The 24,371-nt window shown below is 42.9% G+C and overlaps 2 protein-coding genes across 5 annotated transcripts in view; one reads left to right on the top strand and one right to left on the bottom strand.

Moving 5' to 3' along the window:
* Positions 1-7,655, top strand: part of Tecpr1 (tectonin beta-propeller repeat containing 1) — a 52,856-nt gene extending 45,201 nt beyond the window's left edge. For all 3 annotated transcript variants that reach the window (XM_023713486.1, XM_004629706.2, XM_023713485.1), the window contains exon 27: positions 7,642-7,655. The gene's annotated coding sequence lies outside the window, so the exon portion shown is untranslated. The remainder of the gene's footprint in view (positions 1-7,641) is intronic.
* The window catches only part of Lmtk2 (lemur tyrosine kinase 2), a 92,217-nt gene that overhangs the window by 6,182 nt on the left and 61,664 nt on the right, over positions 1-24,371 (bottom strand). For both annotated transcript variants that reach the window (XM_023713483.1, XM_023713484.1), the window contains exons 8-11: positions 13,144-13,228; positions 11,313-11,434; positions 6,904-7,053; positions 1,992-4,944 (exon numbers count right to left, since the gene is read on the bottom strand). In XM_023713483.1, the coding sequence (XP_023569251.1) occupies positions 1,992-4,944; positions 6,904-7,053; positions 11,313-11,434; positions 13,144-13,228 (3,310 nt within the window). The remainder of the gene's footprint in view (positions 1-1,991; positions 4,945-6,903; positions 7,054-11,312; positions 11,435-13,143; positions 13,229-24,371) is intronic.

Here is a 24,371-nt window from a genome sequence, read left to right as displayed (position 1 = left end):
TGATAAAAAAAAAAAAAAGCCACACAAATACTAATGAAAAGCTGGAGCAGCCAGCCACATGTATAACAGAAACAAGAATAAAGGTCATTATATAATGATAAAAAGGTGAATTCACCAAGAAGACCATCATCCTAAATGTCCTCTGTCTCAGAGAGCTACGAAACACATCCAGCAAAAAATGAAGAGAGAAAAAGTCAAACCTACAACTGGAGAGTTCAGCACTCCCTTTCCAGCAACAGGCAGGCAAAAACACGAGTGAAAATGCTGAGGAACTGAGCAGTACCGCCAACAACGTAATCTGGATATTTATAGAACGTACTCTACCTCCACAGAGGAAAGTGCAGTCTTGTGTGTGCCCATGGGACATGCATCAAGACAGCCCATATCCAGGCTCTAAAATAAACCTTCACACATCTCCAAGAACTGAAACCACAAAAATATATTCTCTGACCATAACGGAAAAAATCAGACTAAAAGTCAGTAACACTTTGTATCTTGTAAAGATACAAGAAAATCTGCATAAGAAACAATAGACTCAGAATAATCCACGAGTTGAAGAGCAAGTTTTAAGCAAAACTAGGAACTATTTTGAGCTAGAGGAAAAGGAAAATACAATATATTATGATGTGTGAGATGTTAAGAAAGCACCTAAAGGGCATTTATAGAATTAAATGCAAATACTAGAAAAGAAGAAAGGTCTCAAAGCCCAAGCTTTTACCTTAAGAAATTATAGAGATAAAGCAGAAGGGAGGAAATATCAGAGAGAAGGCTGAAATCAATGAAATTTAAAAATATTTTTTAAAAGCCCATGGATCCAAAAGCAATCACTGCAAGATTTCAGTAAGTTTAAATCATCTCTCCCAGGAAATATAGGAGAAAGAAATGCTTCCCAATTCATTTTACGAAGCCAGCATTACTCTGATATCAAAATCAGGCAGTGCCAAAAACAATTAACAAAAAAAGGAAGCAAGCAAGCAAGCAAGCAAGCAAGCAAGCAAGCAAGCAAGCAAGCAAGCAAGCAAGCAAGCAAGCGAAACTCTGACGGAGCCCAGAAACATTTGTTCTTCCCAGCGATTTCACCCTCAGTCCCGGCTCACTACAGCTCCCAGCGGAAATGGCCCTCATCCAGCAGCTAGCGCCCATGGCGCAGGGCTTGTCCAAGGCGGGTGTGGGTAAGAAGCACCTGGGAGCAAGGCAGCTGCTGCTGGGCCCCTCTCAGATTCAGATCGCTGAGCACAGGAAGCCACTTTTCTTCCTTTAACCACACCTCTCTCCCCACCCTCCCAGCACACACGCTACATTCAAATGTGGAGGTTTAAGGATTTTTCAGAGAAGCATCATAAGAACAAAAATGAACAGGACACAGTGGAACAAAAGGGGCCCAGGGAGATAGCTCAGCAGCATAAGCGCCTGCCGGGAAAGCACAAGGTCCTGAGTTTGATCACCAGCACCAAAAGAAAGAAAGAAAAAAAAAAAAAAAAAAAAGAAAGAAAGAAAAAGAAAAAGAAGCCACAGTAGAACAAAAGAGCATAAAGCAGTGTGCAACAGAAAGGAAGACGATAAAATAGACAGCTGGGCTTAGTGGCTATGCCTGTAAGGCCAGCTACTCTGCAGGCTGAGGCAGGAAGACCACAAATGCCAGCCCAGCCTGGGCAATTTACAACCTGTTTTAAAACAAAAGACTGAAAAAACAGGACTGGAATGTAGCTCAGTGTGAAGGCCCTGGGTTCAATCTGTAGTACAGGAAAAAAAAAAAAAAAGAAGTCCAGAAAACCATTCAGGTATTCTGCCCTTAATTTAGTATGAATTCACTGTTAGAACTATGAATTATATTTCTGCCTAATCTTAGAAATGTTAACCCCAGGTTACATTGTATCATCACTATCTTGTCTCAAAACCACATAAAAATCAGACCACACTCAACTTCCTAACAGTGTTAAACTTTCCAACAGGCACAGACATCAAATAATCTTCAGGTAACAGATATCTACCTGGTCAAACAGGTACACTGTGACATCATCAAAAAAAGTGACTGCCTTCTTTTCCTTCTTCCAGTCTTCGGGCAGCTGACTGACAGCCTCAGCTGCGGCTGATGCTGGCTTCAGCAGGCTCCGCAGGTGCCGGCTGTCCTCGTCGTTGCTGAGGATCACAGGCACAGGGTGCTCGGTGTCATCTTCCGACTCAGAGCTGAGGCTGTGCAGGTTGAAAGCTCTCAGGTCGTCGTCAGAATCCTCGCTGTTCTCATCCTCCTCATCAGCGTCCATCCCGTCCTCGGAGAGGTCAAGCATCCCAGACACGCTGAGTTTGCCCAGGTATTTCCCTTCAATGTCCGGCTCCTTCAGTTTGGGGCCCTCTGCGTGGCTGCAGAAGGACTTATCCATGGCAGAGCTTGTGTAGGCAAGGAGTTCATTAGTGTTGGTTCCCGTCGATGTGAGGATGCAGGGATGATCTTCCTGTGTCTCAAAGTCATCACCACTGCTCAGCTCTGAATTCAGTAAACTCAGGGGGCTGCTGGCCTCGTCTTCCACAGGATGCATCTGTTTGGAAACACCAACCTGTGCCGGCTCCAGCATTTCTCCTAACTGCAGGTTGCCAGGATTTTGTAGAACAGATGGGTAACTCTGATCTGGCTGGCTTTTTTGGGCTTCCAGGCAGCTGTCTTTGGCACCTGGGCTTTGCTCTGGGATGACTGGCTCAGGCAGCGACTGGCCCTTTATTAACACCAAGGCCAAAGTAGAGGCTCCTGGGACCTCCTCGGACTTTTTATCTGGCTCCGAGTCATTGTCTGAGAAGTATGCAGAGTCTCGATAGGAGCTCTGGGAACCTGGGGCAAAGGTCTGTGAGGTGCCTTCCGCACCTCGGTGGCCACTGCCTGCATCTGACACGACGATGACTGGATTGGCGGGCAAATTGCTATACCCAGGGTCTCCAGCAGTAGTGGGGTCTGAATCTGAGGTGCCCTCAGGGGCAGGGTGCAGAGTCCACTCAGGAGACTCCAAGTTCTCCGTTTCATAGCCACTGTCTGCTGGCTTATCAGGGGGCAAGAGTTTCTGAGGGCTGTGTAAAGCTTCGTGGACGTCCACAGAATCCAGGGAGTCTGGTGTCTCCACAGACGGCTCAGAGGTTGGGATGGCTGTGGATAAACTGTCTTCCAGGAGGCTGTCCTGGCTGGTGGAGTCTGAGGAAAGGGCAGACACCAAGCCTATGTCTTTGGTGGCTTCTTTAGAATTGAGCTGATTAATAAAAGTCTCTACTGCTTCTAAGTTTTTCTCCTGTAAACTGCCACCATGCTGGTCTTCTGAAAAGGGCTGATTTTGTACGTCATATCTGGATTCTGGAAGACTGTCCCCTGTACTGGCCTGACTGATGAGAACCCCAGCCGCGAAAGCAGCATCCCTTCTGGTTAGTCCTAAGGCCTCATCATGTGGGTGAGTCCTGTCAGGGGGCCCACTGTCCACGCTGTAGGTGTTGGCACTGGTGGGGGGAATTTCAACAGGGGGAGTTGCAGAGTCTAGATGAGGGTCCTGGCAGGGACAGTCCTCAGGGACGCTGCAGTCCAAACCTGTGGACTTGCTTGCTCCTGGCTTTGAAAGTGAATCTGAGGGGCCACCAGGAGATGTTTCTTTTGCTGTGAGAGAGGTAGAAGGTACCTGTCCTTCTGGGGAAGGTGGTACCGAGGTGCTCTGAGTGGCACTCTTGAGTGTGACTCTTGCATCTTCACCCTTGGCACCTGTGTTCTCCTGTGACAAAGGAGAGCAGGGTGCATCTTCAGCAAATTTAAGCTCACTGTCTAAAGAGTCCCTCCGTGATGTTTCTAACAGAGCGTCAGTAAAACCAGCATTCTTAAGTTCTGTGTGAAGATCATTTATAAGCTCCTTGTTACACAGTGAGCCTTTTAGTAAGTTTTTCTCTTGAAGAAACAAGAAGTTTTCTGATAGTTCCTGAACATTCAATGGATCAAAGTGATCTTGGGGCAAAAGATTTTCTGATAAATGAAAGGGCTCATGGTCAAGGAGCTTACGGGGCTTTTCTTTGTCAGAGTGGCAAGTTATTCCTGACTTCCTGGGATCCTCTAAACTTGAACCTAAAGTGGCTGGTGTAAAGTCAGCTGGAACTCCATTGAGTTCCATTAAGTTAAATACTTTTTGGTGGCTGGGCAAATCCTCAGCCTTCTCAAGATCACTGAATATATTGTTGAAAGGGCTCTCAGGGCCACTGGTAACATGTAAGTCCTCAGCTAAGCTAGAATCTTTAGGGTCTGTACTGCTTTGGAAGAAATCCTCATCTGTACTAGATTCCTCAAAGTCAAGGTTCCTGAGGGTAGTGAACTGTGATCCCTCCGCTCCTGCCTTCTCTGAGTTATCCATTTCTGTTGTGAGCAGTGCGGGCGGGTAATCGAGCTCCAAGTTGCTTCCGCTTTTTTCTTCTAATTGGATGTAATAATCGCTTCCAACAGAAAGGTTGTGAGCATCAAACACAGGAACCACTCCAGGGGCTCTAAGGGGGACCTCCTGGCCACTGTCATCTTGTTTCCCAGGCCCAGGATCTGAAAGGGAGCTCTCGAACACTTTGACAGGAAAGAAGATGCTGGAGTAGGACAAGGCTTCATCAGGGTGAGCCTGGCTGCGCTCATCGAAATGATCATGCTTGGCAGCCTCCCACACGTACTCAAAGCTCAAGCCCTGGCTTGTTTCAGTCACCGTGAGGACCTCTTCCATCTCTCGACCAAGGCGATCTCTCGTGAAGTGGTCGAGGATAGGGAATGCAGCGTTGCTTGAGGTGTCTCTGCTGTTGGTGTTTGGCTTGAGAGCATTCCACTGTTGCTCAAAGTCGACTTCTGGGTCCCGCTGGCTCTGCATCCGCAGGTAAGTCAGCAGCCTGTGCACCTCCTCGGCTGCTGGCCGCTTGTCTGGCGACCGCCAACAGAACTGTAAAACTTCATACCTGGGTGTACAGGACAGGCAATTAGCGAAATAATTATTTTAAAATAAGAAAAGACATTACAAAGACCCTGATAGCCAACCCAATGCCCTCAAACATTTCTGTACCTCAATCACTGCCTACCATCAGAAGGGGGTTCAGTTCATGGGGAGATTATGGTGCAAGAAAAGACATTATAGAACTGCGGTATGTGGGCCATTCATGTATTGTTTTTGCTATCTTCTTTTTGAGACAGGATCTGGCAATTAGTTCAGCTTGGACTTGAACTCCCTATGTGGCCTAGGCTGGCCTCAAACTCACTGTAATCCTAGTGCTTCAGCCTCCCGGGTACTGGGATTACAGGTGTATGCCACCAGGCCTAGCGGGGCCCATCCATTTTTTGTTTGCAGGACATAACTAAGTATCTAGCTATAATTCACTTACTAGTGTACTTGTTCTTCTGGTGATTATGCACTTCAGCTCAGCTACTGAATTCTGAAACAGGTCTCCCACCTCTTGTAACACATGAACTATCTCATAATTTTTAATTTACTCCTATTTTGTGAGAACTGATACGGACAAATGTTCTTGTATCTGATCTCTACTAGCTAATAATAGTCTCAGTGACTTGTGGCTTCCTGCAATCAGGTAGCAGCTGAAGGAAGAACTGGAGCTCTATTACAGCTTGTATTCAGATGTCCTCACACATGCACATGTGGGGCTTTTTGGAGGTGGCTGGCTCTTGGGTATGTGGCGTTGGATTAGGGTGCTCCATTCTCGGAGTAAGGGGGTGTGATAACTACATCGGTTTAGAATGAATCTGGATGTGGACATGGGAAGGAGTACCCTGAGTGTGGGTGCTACCACCCAAAAGGCCGTGCCCTGGATGGCATAAAAAAGGAAAGGAAGCTTACTGCTATTGTCTGCTGCTCTGCTGCCTCCTGCTTACTCCACCATGGACTGTTCCTTTCCTGCAGTGCCCCTTTGCCATACTGCCCTGCCTTGGAGTCAGCAGAATATGCCCTGAAACCTGTACAAACTGTAAGCTACAATAAACCTTTCCTCCCTTAGCTTTATATATTAAGTATTTTGTCTTAGCAATGAGAACAGTTACCAAGATAGTCTCTGCAAGGCTGGATCATTATGTCCAAAATCTTAAACTGTACCCATAAGCAGAAGCGAAGACAAAGACAATGTCACAGCACTGCATTTAGAGATCATGTATGTTGAGTTGGGTGAGACAACCCAAGCCACCTGGCGAGCTGAGCAGCATCTGAAAACAGAGTGCTGCCCGCTGGGCAGAGGGAGTACAGGCAGTGGCTGCAAGGGAGGCGAAGCTGATCTTAACTGGGATATAGCAAGAAATAGTCCAAAGACTTATATAAAAAGTAAATTTGTCTTGCAAGTGTCAATATACACTATGCAAATTAGTTCCCACTGCCAGTTTGAACACTATCATTTTTATGCTATCTAAGTTCTCACACATGAGTCATTGCTCATATAAATAATCTTATTTTAAAACAATTCCACAACAGAAAACTCCCATACCCTTACTACTGGCTCTTCTAATTATCAATTTTTTTCTTTATTTCACATACTATACAAAGTCCTGCTTATTGTAAACATTTTTGAAAATAATATTAAATTTAAATAGATATTAATTTTTAAATCAGTCACAAATAGTGTAAAAATGGTTGCTATTCATGCCTTCTGTTTAAAAATAGGAAAAAAAAACTGGGCATGATGGTCACATCTATAATCCCAGCACTCTGGGAAGCTGAGGCAGGAGGACTGAAGGTGGAAGCTGAGCTAGACAACTGAGTATGTCCTTTTCAAAAAAAAAAACATCAAAACAGGGCTGAAAATGTAGCTCAGTAAAAAGGTCCTGGGTTTATTCTCCTGTATTTACTAAATAAATAGGAAACATATGAATGAACACAAGGAAACATTACTTCCTTCTAAGCAGAACAAGAAGGTACTGACCATCTATCGGAATAGGGTTGCTCCAACTGGGGCTTTGGGAGCTTGATGTCTCGCTCCCTGATGACCTGATTAAGGACGTCCAGGTCAGACAGGTTCGAGTAGGGCTGAGCAGCATTATTAAAAAGTTCCCAAAGAGTCACACCCAGAGACCTATGGAAACAGAAAATGATTATTTCTACCTTATAGATGTCAAATTTTAACATACACATTTTTTATTTGTGTAAGTCAGGAATTTCAAGGACAAGGTGTATATTGAAAAGGCTACTAATAATAAGATTATTTACACAATAACTCTTAAACCAGTAACTAACATCACAGTCAACAGCCAAAGGAGGGGTGGGGGGCTCCATGAAAATGAGGACAAGAATGTGTTCTCACGTTACTACAAATAGCATAACAGAAGTTTTGACCAACCCATAAAAATATGCAATAGAGGTAACAAACATGATGAGGCTATGCTTGTCAGTTTAAAGGCTCAAGAAACTAATTGAAAGACATTGGCATGTCTTCAGTCCTCAGCAAAAAGACTGGAGACAAGATTAATACTCTGAATTCTGAGATTGAAAAAAAAAAAAAAATCCCATTCATACCAGTTGTAAAACACCATAAAGTATTTTAAGGAAATCCTGACATGAACAAAATTTCTCTCCCATTAGATCCCCGCATCTCTTGTTCTGGCCATTCCTTGGTACCCTAGGTTCCTGGCTGCTATCTGGTTCCAGAAGAAGCTTCAGGCAGTGTCACTGCAGTGAGAGACCCCTTCTTGCTCTCATACCCAGTGCTGTCCCCCTGGAAACAGCCCCAGCTGCTGGGAGCACTTTTCCTTTCCTCCCAGGGCTCTCTGCATTGCCTTCTCACCATGTACTGTCTCACTGAGACTTTCCTACTGAAACGTTTCCTAAACATAGCATCACTTGTCATCTATGAAGCCTGAAATGCACGCGATGGCACTTAGTGTGATCCACCCCCAAGGACCCTGGGAGAGCAGATCAGGCGTGGCTGGGGAAACTGGTGTGAAAGCTCACCAATGGTTTGGCCATCAGTGGTTTATGCAACTCTGATCACAGCTGAGCAGCAAACTCTTACTGGCTCAATATCTGGCGTCACAAAACACAACTTTAAATTTTCTTATTTTTATAAAATGACTAAAAATTTTTAGCATATTCAGTATCTAGGTTGAGAGATCATTTCTGTCAAAGGAAATAAAAGAAGCTAAGCCTCCCCACTCCAATCCCAAAGTAAGAAGTGCCTTTCTTCCAGACATAGAATTCTAAGGGCACACCCTTTTTTTGCACCAAAGACATCATCGATAACTTTACTTTTATTTTTATTTATTTTTGCAGAACCAGGAATTGAACTCAGGCCCTTGTACTTTTCAGGCAAGTACTTATTCTACTGAGCCATCTCCCCAGCCCCCTCAATGACTTTAAAGAGTTTACAATTTAACTGAGGAAAATAAGAAATTCATAAACAATAAAAACCAAAGAGATATTATATGGTGAGTAGCAAAACGAGTTGCACTGCCACTAAGCCTGGTGTGGCCTTGGGCAAACCTGCCTACCTGCCTCACTTGCTCCACCCCAACTCACCTTCCTTCTGTTCTCCCAATAAGGCCCTCTCCAAGCCAGGATTCTTTAGAGGACTTGAAGCACAGGCTTCTGGCTCCTTAGGATCACCCAGTCTTATTTCTTTGGGAAGAAAAATGTCCCACAGGTCTTTTCCCTCTCTCCCCAGGCTCCCTGTGCGTGGTCCTTTTAGTCACCCTAGCATGAGCAGTGGAGCTTCTGCATTTGGAAGCACCTAGCAGTGACACCAGGGACTGCTCCAACAGTCAGGACTAAGCACTGCTCAGTCTCAGAGAACACAGGCTACATTTTCAGGTTCATCATCCCTGAAGTACAGTGAGAACTTGGGACGAAACGTAAGATGAAAGGAGCCAGGTGTATTGGTGCATGTTTATAATCCTAGCACTCTGGGAGGCTGAGGCAGGGAGATCCCAAACTTGGGATCAGTCTGGGCAACTTAGTAAGACCATCAAAAAAGAAAAAAAAAAAAATGTAGGGATACAGCTAGTGTGAAGGCCCTGGGTTCAATCCCCAATACTGAGGGTTAGAGTAGGGGATGAGGATGAAAGGAACACTGGTGAGCCCAAAGGAATAACCGGGATACCATGTAGAACTCAGAATGCTAAGGAGAAAATTAAACTACCTCTACTGAAGCACTTCACAAGGTTTCTTTTTCTTTGCAGGGGAGGGGATGGTGACAGTCATGAATCAAGACTGGGCCTGCCAGTCACAGAGACACCACTTCACCTCCTTAAAAGGCAAAGCTGCCATAGCACTGGGGGAGGAAGAGATGGACAAGGAGTGAGAGTAAAGATGCACGTATAAGGGTGTGTGTGTGAAGAAGTGACCGCAGAGCCAGTCCTTGGATGTGCAGCCCAAACTCACATCACCTGCGGGCCCACAACTCTAACACTGACCATGTAAAGCTGGCCTAGCGCTGTCGCCTGTACAAAGCAGGACACTCAGGTACCTAGCAGAAGCAAGTACAGGTCTTCCCTGGAGGAAGGTGCCTCATTCTAGATCTCCAAGGATTCTCACCATGGAGAAGTCCCAGAGCAAAAAGACATCACCAAGACCCAGGAGGACCAAAGCTTTATGGTAATTATTATTAATTAATCTAACTATCTTAAAAACACTATGAAAAATTTTGTAAGTGCCCCCCCCTCCAAAAAAAAAAAGGCTTTTTGGCTAAGATCAAGTACAAATGCAAAAACAAAAATACTTGCCATTGAACATTAATAGAGATTTAACAGAAGAGATACAGCCAAAAAAGAACTGTAGAGAAACAATTAGTCATTGGAACATAGGCCTGAAAAATTACTTAGAATGTGGCATACAGTTAAAAAGACAAATTATGTAAAAGAGATTAAGAGACAGAAATTAGAACAACAAGCCATAATTCATATCTAATTTCACTTCTAAAAAAGGAGAAAATGGGGCAGAGGCAATATTTAAAGGATAAAGGCCTATTTTTCAGAACTAATAAATACCACCAATCTATCTTAGAAACAGAAATAAATCCTGAGCAAAAACTGTCAACCCATACACATACCATGGTCACAGTACAGGGGAAAAAAAGACACAGAGAAGATGTGAAAAGCAGCCAGAGAGAGAGTCGTATTACCTTCAGAGAACTTAGGCAGACTTACAGCTGACTTCTCAAAAGCAACAATGGAAGCCAGAAGCCAGTAGAATATCTCTTCAATATGCCCAGAGAAAATAACTGTCATCAAGTAAAAATACATTTCAAGAATGAGGACAAAATAAAGCTATGTTCAGACCTACAAAAAAATGGAACAGTCTTTTATGACTGGACCTCAATGAAAGACCCTTATTTCAAGCAACAGAAGAATAATCCATGGGACTGGGGAGATGGCTCAGTGGAATAAGTGCTTCCCTAGCAAGCGCAAGGGCCTGAGTTCAATCCCCGGTTCCGCACAAAGAAAAAAAAGAATCCTAAAAGGCAGGTCTGAGATTAAACAGTAACAAAAGAGCAAAGAGGTTTATTACATGGATAAAACTAAATGCACACTGATTTGTTTAAAAACAAATTTAGGGGTCGGGGAGATGGCTCAGTGGAATAAGTGCTTCCCTGGCAAGCGCAAGGGCCTGAGTTCAATCCCCAGTTCCGCAAAAATAAATAAATAAATAAATAAAAATTAAAAATAAATAAATAAATAATAAAAAAAATCTAGGGGGTAAAAGAAGTTAAAGTAGCATTAATTATGTGGGTATCTGCACACATGGTATACAAGTAAAGAGAAGTGAAGCACCCTGAGGGTTAAGAAAGCAAGTGTTAAAGTAATAATGTAAATCATGCTGTAGCTTCGAGGGTACTCCTCTAGGCTAAAAGGAAAAAGTTAAAGGAAAATCAAACCAAAAGAAAATAAGAGGAGAAAGAAAAAGTGACAAAGAAGGAAAATAGCACCAAAAAATATGTTGCAATCAATTAAGAAAACTGACAAAAATTGTTAGCAATTTGGACACTGTTTTTAGCGCTCACTAAACTGAGCCCTATGAATCACTGTATCATGTAACAGTCCGAATTCCCCTTTTTTTTTCATTAACTTGAACAAATATTTATGAAATACCTATTGTATGCTAGGCTCCGTGGTAGGTACAGAATGTAAAATAAGATGTGGTTTCTGTTTTTAGGGAGGAAAATGGGCAAAAGTTCAGAGCTCATCGCATTGTGGCAACTGTGATCAGAGCCACAATGTTGCTAAACAGCCTTTTCACACCATCCCCACTCTTCTTCCCACATCGTACAGTTACATTCTTATTCAAAGAGAACATCAGCCCTTGCTAGAGAAAGGCTTAGTAAAGCAGGAAACAGATACATACCAGATATTACTATACTTAGTTTGCTCTGCAGTCAGTAGTCTGTCTTGGAAGCTGGTTACTAATTCTGGTGCAGTCCATCGCAGAGGGAAGATTTTTTTATCATCTGTCTCGATATAATCTTCCTGTGTTGTCAGAAAGCACATACAGTGTTGAGTAGAATTATATTTTTTGTGAGCTCAGTGACTTAACTCCAGGTCTTTCTAAGAAAACACCAACACATCCAACCTTAAAACACATCAAGAAAATAAAGTCGTGATGAAGAGAGCCTTTCTGGCTGGAAGGGAGTGAGGCATTTCTCTGAAGCCTCCTGGGTGTGGTGAGCTAGCTTCTGAGCCATGAACTCAGTCACCCTTCCTGGAAGTGGAAGGTACGCTGCGTGCAGCCACATGGGCTCAGCAAATCACCTTCCAGCCCTGCCAGGCCCTTGGCACCAGGGCCTGGCCCAGGCTAGTTCTAACTAGGGGGCGGGGAGGGGGCGGGCCACTGATGTGCAAGAAGAGCTCAGGCGGGGTATGTGGATCCACACCTGTAATCCCACCACTCCGGAGACTGAGGCAGGAGGATCACAAGTTAGAACTAGCCTGGGTAACTTGGTGATTTACTGAGACCCTGTCTCAAATAAAAAAAAAAAAAAGAGAGAAGAGAGGAGAGAGGAGAGAGAAGAGAGAAGAGAGAAGAGAGAGAAGAGAAAGAGAGAAAGAGAGAGAGAGAGGAAAGGAGGAGCGGAGCCTGGGGATGCAGCTCAGTGTGAGGTTTAAGCCCCAGCCCTAAATAGAGACTGAGTCACTCTTCATTCCCTCAGCTACTAGGGAGTGAGCCCTAGGCAGGCTACAGAGGTGGGAGGCCTTCCTCCTTATCTGTACCACGAGGACCACAGAAGCCCACCTGCCTCAGTGACAAGTAAATGATAATCCTGGTGGCTATCTCACAGTGATTGGCAGACAGCAGGCGCTCAAGTCACTAGAGCTGCCACGCAGACAAATAATCAACTTACACTTGCATATCATGTTTTGAAAACATTCCTTGACCCCCTAAAACATTCAACAGATATTATCTGTATTTTGCTGCTTAGAAAATAAAGGTCAGGTTTGCTTTGTGAGGTTCCTGATAGCATGGAGCTACACAATTTCATGCTGTGTTCCCTCATTCAGTTGGAAAAAACACACACACGCGAAATTTTATCTACTTATGTGCTCTTTTTCTTAGGGGGTATATTTATGACAATTAAAAACCTAAACCCCAAGCTTACTGAATTTTTTTTTTTTTCCGGAACTGGGGACTGAACTCAGGCCCTTGCACTTGCCAGGGAAGCGCTTATTCCATTGAGCCATCTCCCTGGCAAGCTTAGTGAATTTGAGCCACAATTTTACTGAAATTCTATATGAATAAAGAATAAAGAAATTCTATATGACATGTTAATTTTGAAATGTTTTATGTAGAACTAGACTACATCAATTACACTCAGTACAAATCCATTTGTTTGCTGAATCAGGATTTTGATACGTAGTTTAAGCTGGCCTTGAACTCAGTGATTCTCCTGCCTCAGCCACCCAAGTCTGGAGTTATAGGCATAAGCCACCACGCCCAGCAAAGTCTTTTAAACAAAGCATTTGGAAAGTTGTCACAAGGCCTCAGGGCACAGAGCCACTGATTTGTCAGACAAACCATGAACAAGAAGCCAATAGTGCTATTAAGATGAAGGAGCAACTCCTGCTCCAGAGAGGCCCCATGACCGCAACCTTATACCTTACCCCCAAAATGAAGTTGTGCTGTAACCTCAGGACTGAAATTAAATCCCATTAAGGAGACAGTGTTCAAACCTTTATCTTACCTTGTACCTGCTGAATCCGATTCCATAATCTCCCACTTTCACATTTAAGTCAGAGGTAAGAAAACAATTCCGCAGCGCTAAGTCACTGCAAACAAAGAGCAAAAACACAAAAACCGAGTCAATAACTGCTTCTGACAAGAGCCTTCTCTAGAAGCCGGAGAGCTCTCTGCTTACCAATTCTTATTTATTTTTGAGATAGGATCTCACTATGTAGTTCAGGCTACCCTGGAACTCATGGCAATCCTTCTGTCTCAGCCTCCTGAGTACTGGAGTCACACTCAGCTTGGCCCAATTTATGTTTTAAATTTTCATAGAAAAAAAAGATTAGGTAGCATATTCCCAATTAATGAAAATGATCACATTTTTGGCAAATTACATTATATGTTAAGGCTAAATACTCATCTGCATCACATTCTGCACTAAAACCAGATTTTCTGGCTTATTTTCACATATTTTAAGAAATGACTGAGAAAAGAAGTTTAAAAATAGCTAATCTGACATCTCGTTTAATAACTTTTATAATATGAGTCCAGCAATAGTCTATTTGTTATAAGATTAATAAAGTTACACTTTGGGCAACCCAAAGTAATCTACGTTGGCAAAAATGTCTCATTTCTCTCTCATTTTTCATTGATAGGCAGGCTATTATAATCAGGCTCTTTCCAAATCATTTATTTTTTCCAATTCTAAACTGCTACACAGGAAGTAAAGAGCATATCTGTCAAGACAAAATCACCAAATTAAAGGATACCTAGTGTATCATTTTAAACATCAATTAATCAAAATTTGAACTTTTATAGTTCATAAAAATTCAAAATCTTTATAGCGCTATAAAAGATCCCCCAAACGAAGCTATTACATTCTCATTTTCACAAATTCTCATTTCCAAAGCTCACATCTGAAATGTATTCAAAACGCAGATGACAGCAACAGCTAACACTGAAATAATTATTCAGGGACTGAACTCAGTGACTCAGTGATCCAATTGTGTGACAGTGGCTGATATTTATGGAAGCACTTCCTTTACATATGGCCATTTCTCTGAGCATGGTACAATTCCTGGAAGCATGGGATTTTCATGACAATCCTCGAGGTGGGCACTATTATTTTCCCCATTAACAAATAAGGAATCCAAGGCACAGAGGCTTGAAGTTGTAGGGTCACAATGCCAGCAAAGTAGGTCCCATCGCACTTCTGCCATGGATGACCACCAAGGCCAGCACCAGTGGCTGTGGCATAGCGCCACACATGTGGTTGGGCCGCATAAACTTGCTGCTTTGAATTTCAAGTTAGTTAGGTTCCACAGCTTTCTACATTCTCTGTTTACCAGCAACAATTTTCATGGTGCTCCATCTAGCAGCCTTCATGCCTGAGCAGGTATGTGGGGGAAAACCCTGGGACCTCCCTGAGTGTAATCTCACTAATAATACAGAATCTTCCAATGTAAAGAATTAAATTTGCCCCCCCCCTTTTTAATGAAAGAAAGGAAAGGAAGAATAAAGGAATGACATCCCATTCAAGGGCAAGAAAATGAAAAGCCAAAAGAAAGCTTGCTTCATGCCTGGCACCAACTGCAACAGGAGACACTGTGGGCTCTGACACCAGAGGCCTGGATCCTGAGAACATTAACAAGCACCTCTGGAATAAGGCTCTATCAATAGATCCTACTAAACCCTTTCAGCATCTCCCTCCTAAGACTGGAACTAAATGCTGGATGCCAGCATTCTGACAGGGGCATATATATTCCCTTCAGCTGGGGGCTAGGGGAGAGCTCAGGCCATTCAGGGCCTGGGCAACTGCTTGTCCCCTCCTTCTGTCTCCTGACAAATGTCCGGTACAGGTTTCTTTTTTTTTTTTTTTTTTCTTTTTTTTGGAATTAAAAAAAAGTATTTTATTAAAAAAAAAAAGGTGGAGACACACACACACAAAAAAAAAAATTATTTATTTGGTATAGGATCTCACTACATGCTTGAACTTGTAGGTTTTTCCTCCTGTCTCAGCCTCTCCAGTGCTGGGATTACAGGTGTGCACCACCACACAGTATAGGTTTCTGACACAGCAAATGTGAAGGCTAACTAAAAAACGAAGCTAGGTATGGCGGAGCCTGCAGCCCCAGCACTCTTGAAGCTAAGCCAGAAGAAAATCTCAAGTGTGAACACAGTGTAAGAAGATCCTGTCTCAAAAGAAATAAAAAAGATTGGGAATGTAGCTCAGTACTGTAGAGACAGAGAGAGCTAGAGACTGACTGAGAGAGACAGACAGGGTAGGGAGAGAGGACAAACAGGAGGCCTTGGCTCTCTCTGACATAAAACCTGAATGCAATTCACCTGACATTCTTGGATCAAGGAGGAATACTACTTAGTATCTGGAACTCATAGGTATTAAAGAAAAATAGTGGCCCAACTGGAAGACTTACAAACCCCTTCCCCACCTCCACTCCAGCATAGCGGGAAAAGCACTGGACAGCAGGAGGCCTGGAGCTGTTTGTGGCCAGGGCTGTATGATGCTGAGCACAAGTCGTGCGCATCAGAGAGCCTTGGTTTTCTCAAAAGGACAACAGGGGTGTGGGGAGAGACAGCTAACTTGCAGGTTGTCACATGTAAATTAAAACGACATGGGATGCTTTGAAACAGTAAAGTGCTACCCAGACTTAAGGAAATTATAACTCAGCTCAAAACAGGCAACACTAAATACACTCAGAAGCCCAGTAATGTACAAAGCTAAAGAATAGGAAAACACAAGGCGCCACCACCCAGGTGACTTGACGTCAAGGGCTGTTCCCTGTCCTGCTCAAGAAACAAACACACAGCCAGCATATTCTCCAAGCTGAAAAGCAGGTCTAGTGACAAAGTTGCCCAACCCCAGTGGGCACAGGCTGGCCACTTTGGCTGGCCACTTAGGGCTGCAGGAGGGAGTTGGACATAGGAAGCAGGAGGTTGCAGGTTAAAAGGTTCCCAGAAACTTCAAGTGGAAGCATTGTCATTTTATTTTTATTTTTTTTAAAGACAGGGTCTCACTATGTAACTATGCAGTTCAGGCTGGCCTTGAATTCACCTTGTGGCCCAACTGGCCTCAAACTCAAGGCAATTCTTCTGCCTCAGCCTCCTGAGTACTGGGATTTCAGGTATACGCCTCCACATCCAGCGATCACCTGTTTTTAACTCACACTGACTGTAAGGCAGCAGCTTCCAGGTCCTGGACACCTGCCCAAGGTTCAGGCCCCAAAGAAGAGCAATACTGGAAGTGAGCACCATGATCCCTTTTTCTGCCCAGGGTCACTTTTCACACCTGGCCCAGAGATGGAGCCTGACAGTGTGTGGCTGAAGGAGGCTGAACTTGAGGGAGGCGCTGACCTAATGTAAGGGTCCTCCAATATCGTCTAGGCCAGCAATGGCAAATCTTTTAGAGCTTTCAATGATACATACAGCTTGCTGTGGCACACATGCCACAGGTTCCTGGCCTAGATGGTATCTAGAACCAAACGGAGCTGAGGTGAGCCGCCAGATAATCTCCCTTCCAGGACGAGGTGCTTTACTCACTGCCATAGTGATTTTCACTTTGGGGGCGCATCTGAATCACATAAGGCTGTTCAAACAAAATGCAGCAGGCTTGGGTGGGAGCAAAGAATGCACCTAGGATGTGGCCCAGAACCAGACTGGTCTGCAATGGGTGGGAGACTGGGCAAAATGCTATTCCTCTCACCAAAGGAACTGCCAATCAGACAAACTTCTCCCAACACTCAAGTCTGGATGAGAAGGCCACATCAGATCAGGATCAAAGAAGGCCAGCATGTTTTATGGGTGCATGTTTTAATTAGTGGCCACAGCGCTGGTTAAAAAGGCAGCCAGCACTTTTCTACAGAATCCAGGACAGTAATTTTCCCCTGGAGAATTTAGTAGTTTACAACAACATACTTTTTTTCTTAGTTCTGAGACAGTGTTTCTCTAAGTAGTCTAGGCTGGCCTTAGGCTCCCTATGTAGACCAGACTGAGCTCTCCCTCATAATCATCCTGCCTCAGTGTCCCCAGGACTCGGATTAGAGATGTTTGCCAGCACACCTCCCTGCTGCTCATGGTTGTAAACTGAAGGTTACAACCCCCAAATGGTTACCTGCTGCCAGCAGCGCTCGCATTAGGTTTCCTTCGGTGTTGGACACACTGGGTCTGCAGTACACTTCTCCTGCCTAAGTTAACAGTCCCCTCCCTGCCCCATAGCCAGAGCCCTGTCCTTCCCGACTTTCATGTGTGAGTGTACACACACAAACACACACACACACACACACACACACACTCTTCATTAATTGTGTGACAGCTACATTGGGACCTTTTCAAGTCTTCCTAAAATAGTAAACCTTTAAAAAATATGTTCCTCCTTCCTTTCCACTCTTCCAGTTTCTATGTACTAAAAAAATACAACCTTTCTGTATTTCTTCTCATGGAGGGCACATGCATACAAATAAGGGTGTTCAAGAACATTTGCCTTCCAAAATGCACAGTGTGCCTACTTCTCTGCATCTGTGGCTCTTTATATCACAACACAGAAGCCACAAGCAGTTCTAAGTCACTCTCTACACCAGCCATAGCGTAGATGTACTTGTGACTCTAGTTCCCCCTTGAACATTTACTGTTTTCTTTTTGCAATCCCTTTAAATAATGCTGCAATAGTTATTTCCAATGCATACCCTTAAGTTCTACTGCTTACGTTTGCTACAGAACTCAGCCTAGGTGTAGGATTAAAGGGAACATGTGTTTTATTGCCCAATTAAAAAAAATTGTGGTACTTTATCAGCAATACAGGGAACAATCTTTCCCTTTTATTCCCACCAGCAACAAATGTGGCTGCTCCTCTGCATAGTCCCAGTGGTATCAGCCCATTAGCAGCTATCTGCATTGCAGATGGGTCTTCCCAACTCTATTGTCTACTGGGTTTTTCTTTTGTACGTTACTATGCAAAGTGTTTCCACTGTTATGTAGTCAATCATATCTACCTTTGATTTCACAACTTGTGGGTCTCCTGTCTTAATCTTTTATTTATTTGGTACAGGGTCTCGCTATGCATCTCGGACTCATGCTGATCCTCCTGTCTCAGCCTCCCCAATGCTGGGATCACAGGCGTGCACCACCTCATCCAGTTTCGGTGGCCAGCACCGCATGCAGTACCAGGGAGTGAAGCCGGGTCTTTGCGCTTGCCAGGCAGGCGCTTAGATTGCTGAGCTATTTCCCCAGCCCCTGGGTTTTTTAAATCTTAATTGTGAAGGTCTCACGCATCCCTGTGGAATATATATGTAGCCTTCCTCAATTCCATCAGTAACACATTCATTATTTTAGTTTCATTTTTACACATAGGGTAACATAGTGCTCCCATTTTTTCCTTAGAAAACCTTTCTTAGAAGTCAAACCAGAATTTTTTGTTTGTTTTCTTCCTACCATAAATCATGGTACATCTTTCCATTTGTCTATATGTTATTTTATATCATTCAATTAGATTTCAATTTTCTTTAAAATAGACCTGTCTTCTGCATATAATTTACTCCCGAATAATTTATAATTCTGGCTTTTTTTTTTTTTTGGCAGAACCAGGGATTGAACTCAGGCCCTTGCGCTTGCCACGGAAGCGCTTATTCCACTGAGCCATCTCCCCGGCCCCAATTCTGGCATTATTGAGAATGGAATACTTTCACTTTTTTTTTTTTTTTTGGTGGAACCAGGGATTGAACTCAGGCCCTTGTACTTGCCAGACAAGTGCTTATTCTACTGAGCCATCTCCCCAGCCCCCTACTTTCACTTTTGTTTTTATGTACTTGCACCTACTACAGAGAAAAACTCTTTCTTTTCTGGTGGTACTGGAGATTATTCTATTACTGAGTTACATTCTCAGCCCTTTTAAAATTTTACTTTGAGGCAGTTTCACAGAATTGAGTTGCTCAGGCTGGCCTCAAACTTGTGATCCTTTTGTCTCAGCCTCCCAAGTAGCTGTGATTATAAACCGCCAATGTGCCCAGCACGGCTAACTTTTGCACACTTATCTTATAACAAGCCATAACTTTTATTTTATTTATTTATTTATTTTTTTGTGGAACCGGGGACTGAACTCAGGTCCTTGTGCTTGCCAGGGTAGCGCTTATTATCCCCAGAACTAATTTTATTCTAATTTCTGAAAAAATCTAGTTTGTTTTTTCTCACATCACAATAAAGAAAGTGGACATTCCTTTCTGCTCTATTTTAGTGCAAGTTGGTGGCTAACTGTTTGGACTCTGGAGCCAAAGGGTCTGCGCCTGCACCCAGCTCTGCCAAATCCCAGATGTGTGACCTGTGTGACAGTCAGGATATTGCCTCTGTCCCCAACTGTGACAGAAAGGAAAGGTGCAGCACCTACCTCTTAAATCTGTGAAGAGATGAAAGGAGTTAATATACATATGGCAGTCAACAATAGCTGGCATGTAAACCTTAGTTATTATCATTTTTAATTGATACTTTTCCAGTTTGTGTTTATATCCACTAGTGCCTCTGAAGAAATGTTGAAAAATAACAGAAAAGCGGGCATCTTGGCAAGGCTTAATCGTTTTGCCAGTTAGAAGTATATTTCCCGCTGAGTTTTAGTAAATAATCCTTTTGATACTGAAGCTGTTCTTTTCCTTCATATCATAGACTAAAACATGGAATGGCTGAATTATACTAGATTGTACTTCAGTAATCTATTGATGTGTTTTTCTTTGATTTTTTTTCCCCCCAAGGAAAATATTTAATGCTTAGGAAACGTTGTTGTGAGTACCCAAAATCTGACAATAATGTAATACAGATAGAAGTTCAGGAAATTTGATTTATGTCCAATCTGTCCCAATCCACTAATGGGAATATATATGGTTAATATGTCAGAAATCTTAACATTTTAAATAAACCATTCTCCACCTTGAATTATTTTCATAAAATCCAAACAAGGATTATAGTCCTTTATTGGGATTGTCCTTGTACAGATTTCTTTGATTTTTGTAAATCGAATAAGTATGCAGGTATAGCTTACGAGATGAAACTGCCCTAAAATTCCTACAAGTTGTACTTATTTTTTCTTCCATTGCTGCGTGTAATTTGCTGGTCTTCATTCATATTCATTAATGAGAAATAACTGGAATTTTCTTATAATGTCATCTTTTGCTGAACTTATAAGCAATCAAACTTCTAGCTTCTTCATGGTCTGGGATGGCTCAGATATGTTCTGTTCTTTCAGGGTTGGACAGACAATACCCATGAAAACCCCTGGACAGAGCATGTTTTTAATGAATGCTCTCTAATCACCTTTCTGGTGTGGTCACCTGACTAGTGTTCTGCTTCTCCCTGGACTTAAACTACATTTAAGCTGGTCCCTTTCCCTGGTGGCTTTCCTTATTGTTAAGTGACATACATGAGCAAAGAGGCAAAAGTAAAGATATGGTCTTGGCCTTCAACAAATTTTCCATGTAGGAGGGAAAATTAAAAACAAGCACGGCTGGGAAGATAGCTCAGCAGCATAAGCACCTGCCTGGCGATCATAAGGTCCTAAATTCGATTCCCAGTACCAAAAAAAGAAAAAGACCGCCCGGCCGCCCATGGACAGCTACCACTTCTGAATTCCTACTTGGTTTTCCTATCAGTACTGTCTTCTCTTTCCAAAGCACCTCAAACTGCAGGACCAACATACACACACGTGTGCACATGCACAATGTTCCAGATGTGCCACACCGATGCCTGGAGACAGTGCCCGAAGCCTTGTCTTGGAAGTCTCTAGAATCTGCTTCTAGCCACCTCTCTCTCCTCCTCCGCCACCGGTTTCTTCTGCGCATTTCTGTTCCAGTTAAAGCAGTCCATCTGACAGCTTCCTGAACTCCCTTCTCTCCCACCTCCACCCTGCACATGCCATCTTGCTACTTCCTTCTCCAGGAAGCTCTTCATTTCCTCCATCCTCCAATCTGCAGCCACTCTTCAAGTGTCACTAAAATGCCACCTCCTTCAGAAAACCTGCCCGGATTCCCCCAGCAACTGTTACCTCTCCTGGATAAATGAGCACACCTGTTTATGCCTGGATTCAAATTACAGAGTTAAGAGTCTGAGAAAGACAAACAGCTCACCACTCTGAGCCTCAGCACTCTGCTCTGAAGAAGGGGTTGGTAACTGCACCGACCTTGTGGCTCACTGGGTCGTCCCTATCGGACAGTCAACTCAGGAGTATTCACAGAATATTTCGCAGGGATGCTTAGAACACGGGGACAGATATTTAACTCTCACCCTGGAACATTAACTGAGTATTTTACTTTGGTTTTAAATTCATTTTCTTGTCTTTTACCTTCCTCTGAACTCTAGATGATATAAAAGTTTCATGAATACTAAAAGAATCTATGCTTTTAACTTAGTATCTTTACAATGCCTTTAACGATATCAAATAAAATTTTAAAAAGCAAGAAAACTCCTAAAAAGTAAAGTGAGGCCCAGCCTCACTCATCTCTCCACTTCTTTTCCTGCTCATCACCAACTCTACACTAAGGCTCCAGGATTTCACTGACACCACGTTAACCTGGAGAACTCAGCTCTGGTGCCACTGTCCCCCTAAAAGACCAGAGGCCATACCCGCCAGGTTCCTTGTCCTCAGCTTCCAAAGTCTGTTTCCATCATGAAAGCAAAATGATGTCAGAATTCTAGTTTCTTTATTTAGTATCATTATATGCTAAGCATTACTGGTAGCTTTGATCAAATGAGCTAAAACCAAAATCATACATATTTATTTTTCTTTGGGTTGTGGTGGTTTGAATCCAAGGCCTTTTCACTATGCTATGTCTCCAGCCATTATTTTAAAGACAAGGTCTCACTAAATTGTCCAGGCTGAGCTTTGAATTGTAATCTTACTGCCTCAGTATCCCAGAGTGCTGGGATCACGTATTGCTGTGCCCCACGCAAAATCATATTTATTGTAATGTATGAATTTTTTCTTAAAGACTTTTTTTTTTCCCCCCAACAAGATCTTGCTCTGTTCAAGGCTGGCCTTGAACTCACTGCGATTGCCCTGCTCCAGCATCCCAAGTGCTGGGATTGCAGGTGTGTGCCACAACGTATGGTCTTAAAGGCCAATCTTTACAATAAGCATTATAAGGATTTTTTACAAGTTTAAAGATTCAACAGCCATATAAATGAAGGGAAATCCCTTATAATTCACCAACTGAAACACCCAGGACAGAAATGCAGCACAGAGGGACACAACTTCCTAAGCTTTATGGACACCTATGAGACACCTGTAAGAAAACATAAAATAAAATAAAATAATGTTTCTATAACACTTGATTAACTGACACTCTTGAGTGCTGGCAACTTAGTGGCCTTGGTGTTCTTCTCAGAAATACTGCCTGTAACTCCTGGTAAATCCTGGGCACTAGCATCACCCAGGGCCTCCTGATGGCTGCTACCATGGGTTCCCAGCTGCACAAGGTGCCGGTGCCTGCCACTTGCCCAAAGCCTCTGCACTTGCCCACCACTGTGACCTGACGGCACTCCTGGCTCAGGCTGCCTCACAGATGGGATGGGGTCCTGAGCCCCAAGCCACCTGTGGCAGGGTTGCAGTAGCCTCTGCTGTTGACACAGCCTTCATGAGGGCTCTGCCTGCCACCTAAGAAGTACAGACTATCTGAGACCCAGTGACAGGGTTCTTCTTAAGCCTTACATAAAATAAAATTTAACTGGGGCGATTTACTAGAGCAGCTTTCAAAGCAGCCACAACTTTGGGTTGGACAGGTGGGCCGTTCTATTTCAACCAACACAGGAAGTGCCCCCGAGTCAATGAGGAACTATTTCAAAACCTAACTTGAATATGGGCCACATGGAAGACTACCCATCCAAGAAAGAACTTAAAACACAGAATTTTGCCCTACATAAAATTTTATATAAAACACAGCTACTACATAAAACAAAATGAAACAGCTGTGAATAGTTTCTAGGATTTTCTTTACCTTGAGCTTTTGCACTTGAATAAAATCCAAACCATGTGACTTAATTTATCATCTTTATTTGTTTTAAAGTTCACAAAATTCCAAATTAAGTAAAACTTTAACTTGAGAAAACACAAAGGAAAAGTTTGCTCTGACATTTTTGCCAGTTTTAAAATATACTACATAGAAAGGTACTTGGGTTTTGGAGATAATTTCCAGCTATCTTTGAAAACTTTATGTTGCTAATTTAGACGTGATACTCCTTTGCTTTGGTTTTTTTTTTTTTTTTTTTTTTTTGAGACAGGGTCTTACTATGTAGTTCAGATTGGCCCTGAACTCACTATGTAGCATCAGCCAACCTCAAACTCACAGTGATCCTCCTGCCCCAGCCTCTCAAGTGCCACACCCAGCCAGTATTCCTTTTAAACACATCCCTTTTCCAAACTTTAATCTCAAAAGTTAGGAATAGTGATGCACACCTATAATTCCCGCATTCGAGAGGCTGAGGCAGGAGGATTTCTATGAGTCTGAGGCCAGCCTGGGCTACATAAGTGAGTTCAAGGCCAATCTGCACTACATAGCCAGGTCCTGTCTCAAACAAACATCCCTAAAGCAAGTATCAGTCAGTAACCATCTGTATTTAACTAAATACTAACAATACAAACTGTGTTAGATACTAACATGTTATAAAGACCCAAAAGTAAGTAAAGGATTTCTCTACTATAAAATGAGTACAACTTTATTATTTTGAAGTTTCATGTAATGGATTTGGGCCTTAGGAAACCTGTAACATTTTGGCTCTCTTAAAAGCTCTATCAGAATGATTTATCATTACTATAATCCAACAAGATATAGATGTACAGGGAAAGGTTGATCGCTTCCCTTTTCCCACCCTGTAGAATCTATTAGGAGCATTTTCATCATGCCAAATCACACACACCCTTAAAAATACAACCCCCCCCCAAAAAGACACAAGAATAAGAAAAAAAAAAATACAACCAGATGTTTTCTTGCTTTTAAAACTGAGAGTCACACTATAAATACATTATCCTGCAAACTGCTTTTTGAAAATATAATACAGACATTTCAAACTAAGATACAGACAATCCTTTTCAGGTCTCTGAATTATGAAGAGTTACATGATTCATTTACAGTCAAATAAAGAAATGCTCTTTTGCATTCACAGAACAGACCAATCATCTGAGCTAGGACTCAAAGCCTTTGGTTACTTCAGCTATAGCAAGAAACAACTATTAGCGATCTGGAGAAAACACAATTCAGA

Source organism: Octodon degus, unplaced genomic scaffold, assembly GCF_000260255.1.
Source record: "Octodon degus isolate 3935 unplaced genomic scaffold, OctDeg1.0 scaffold00031, whole genome shotgun sequence".
Lineage (NCBI taxonomy): Eukaryota > Metazoa > Chordata > Mammalia > Rodentia > Octodontidae > Octodon > Octodon degus.
This window is presented reverse-complemented; position numbering and strand designations above follow the sequence as displayed.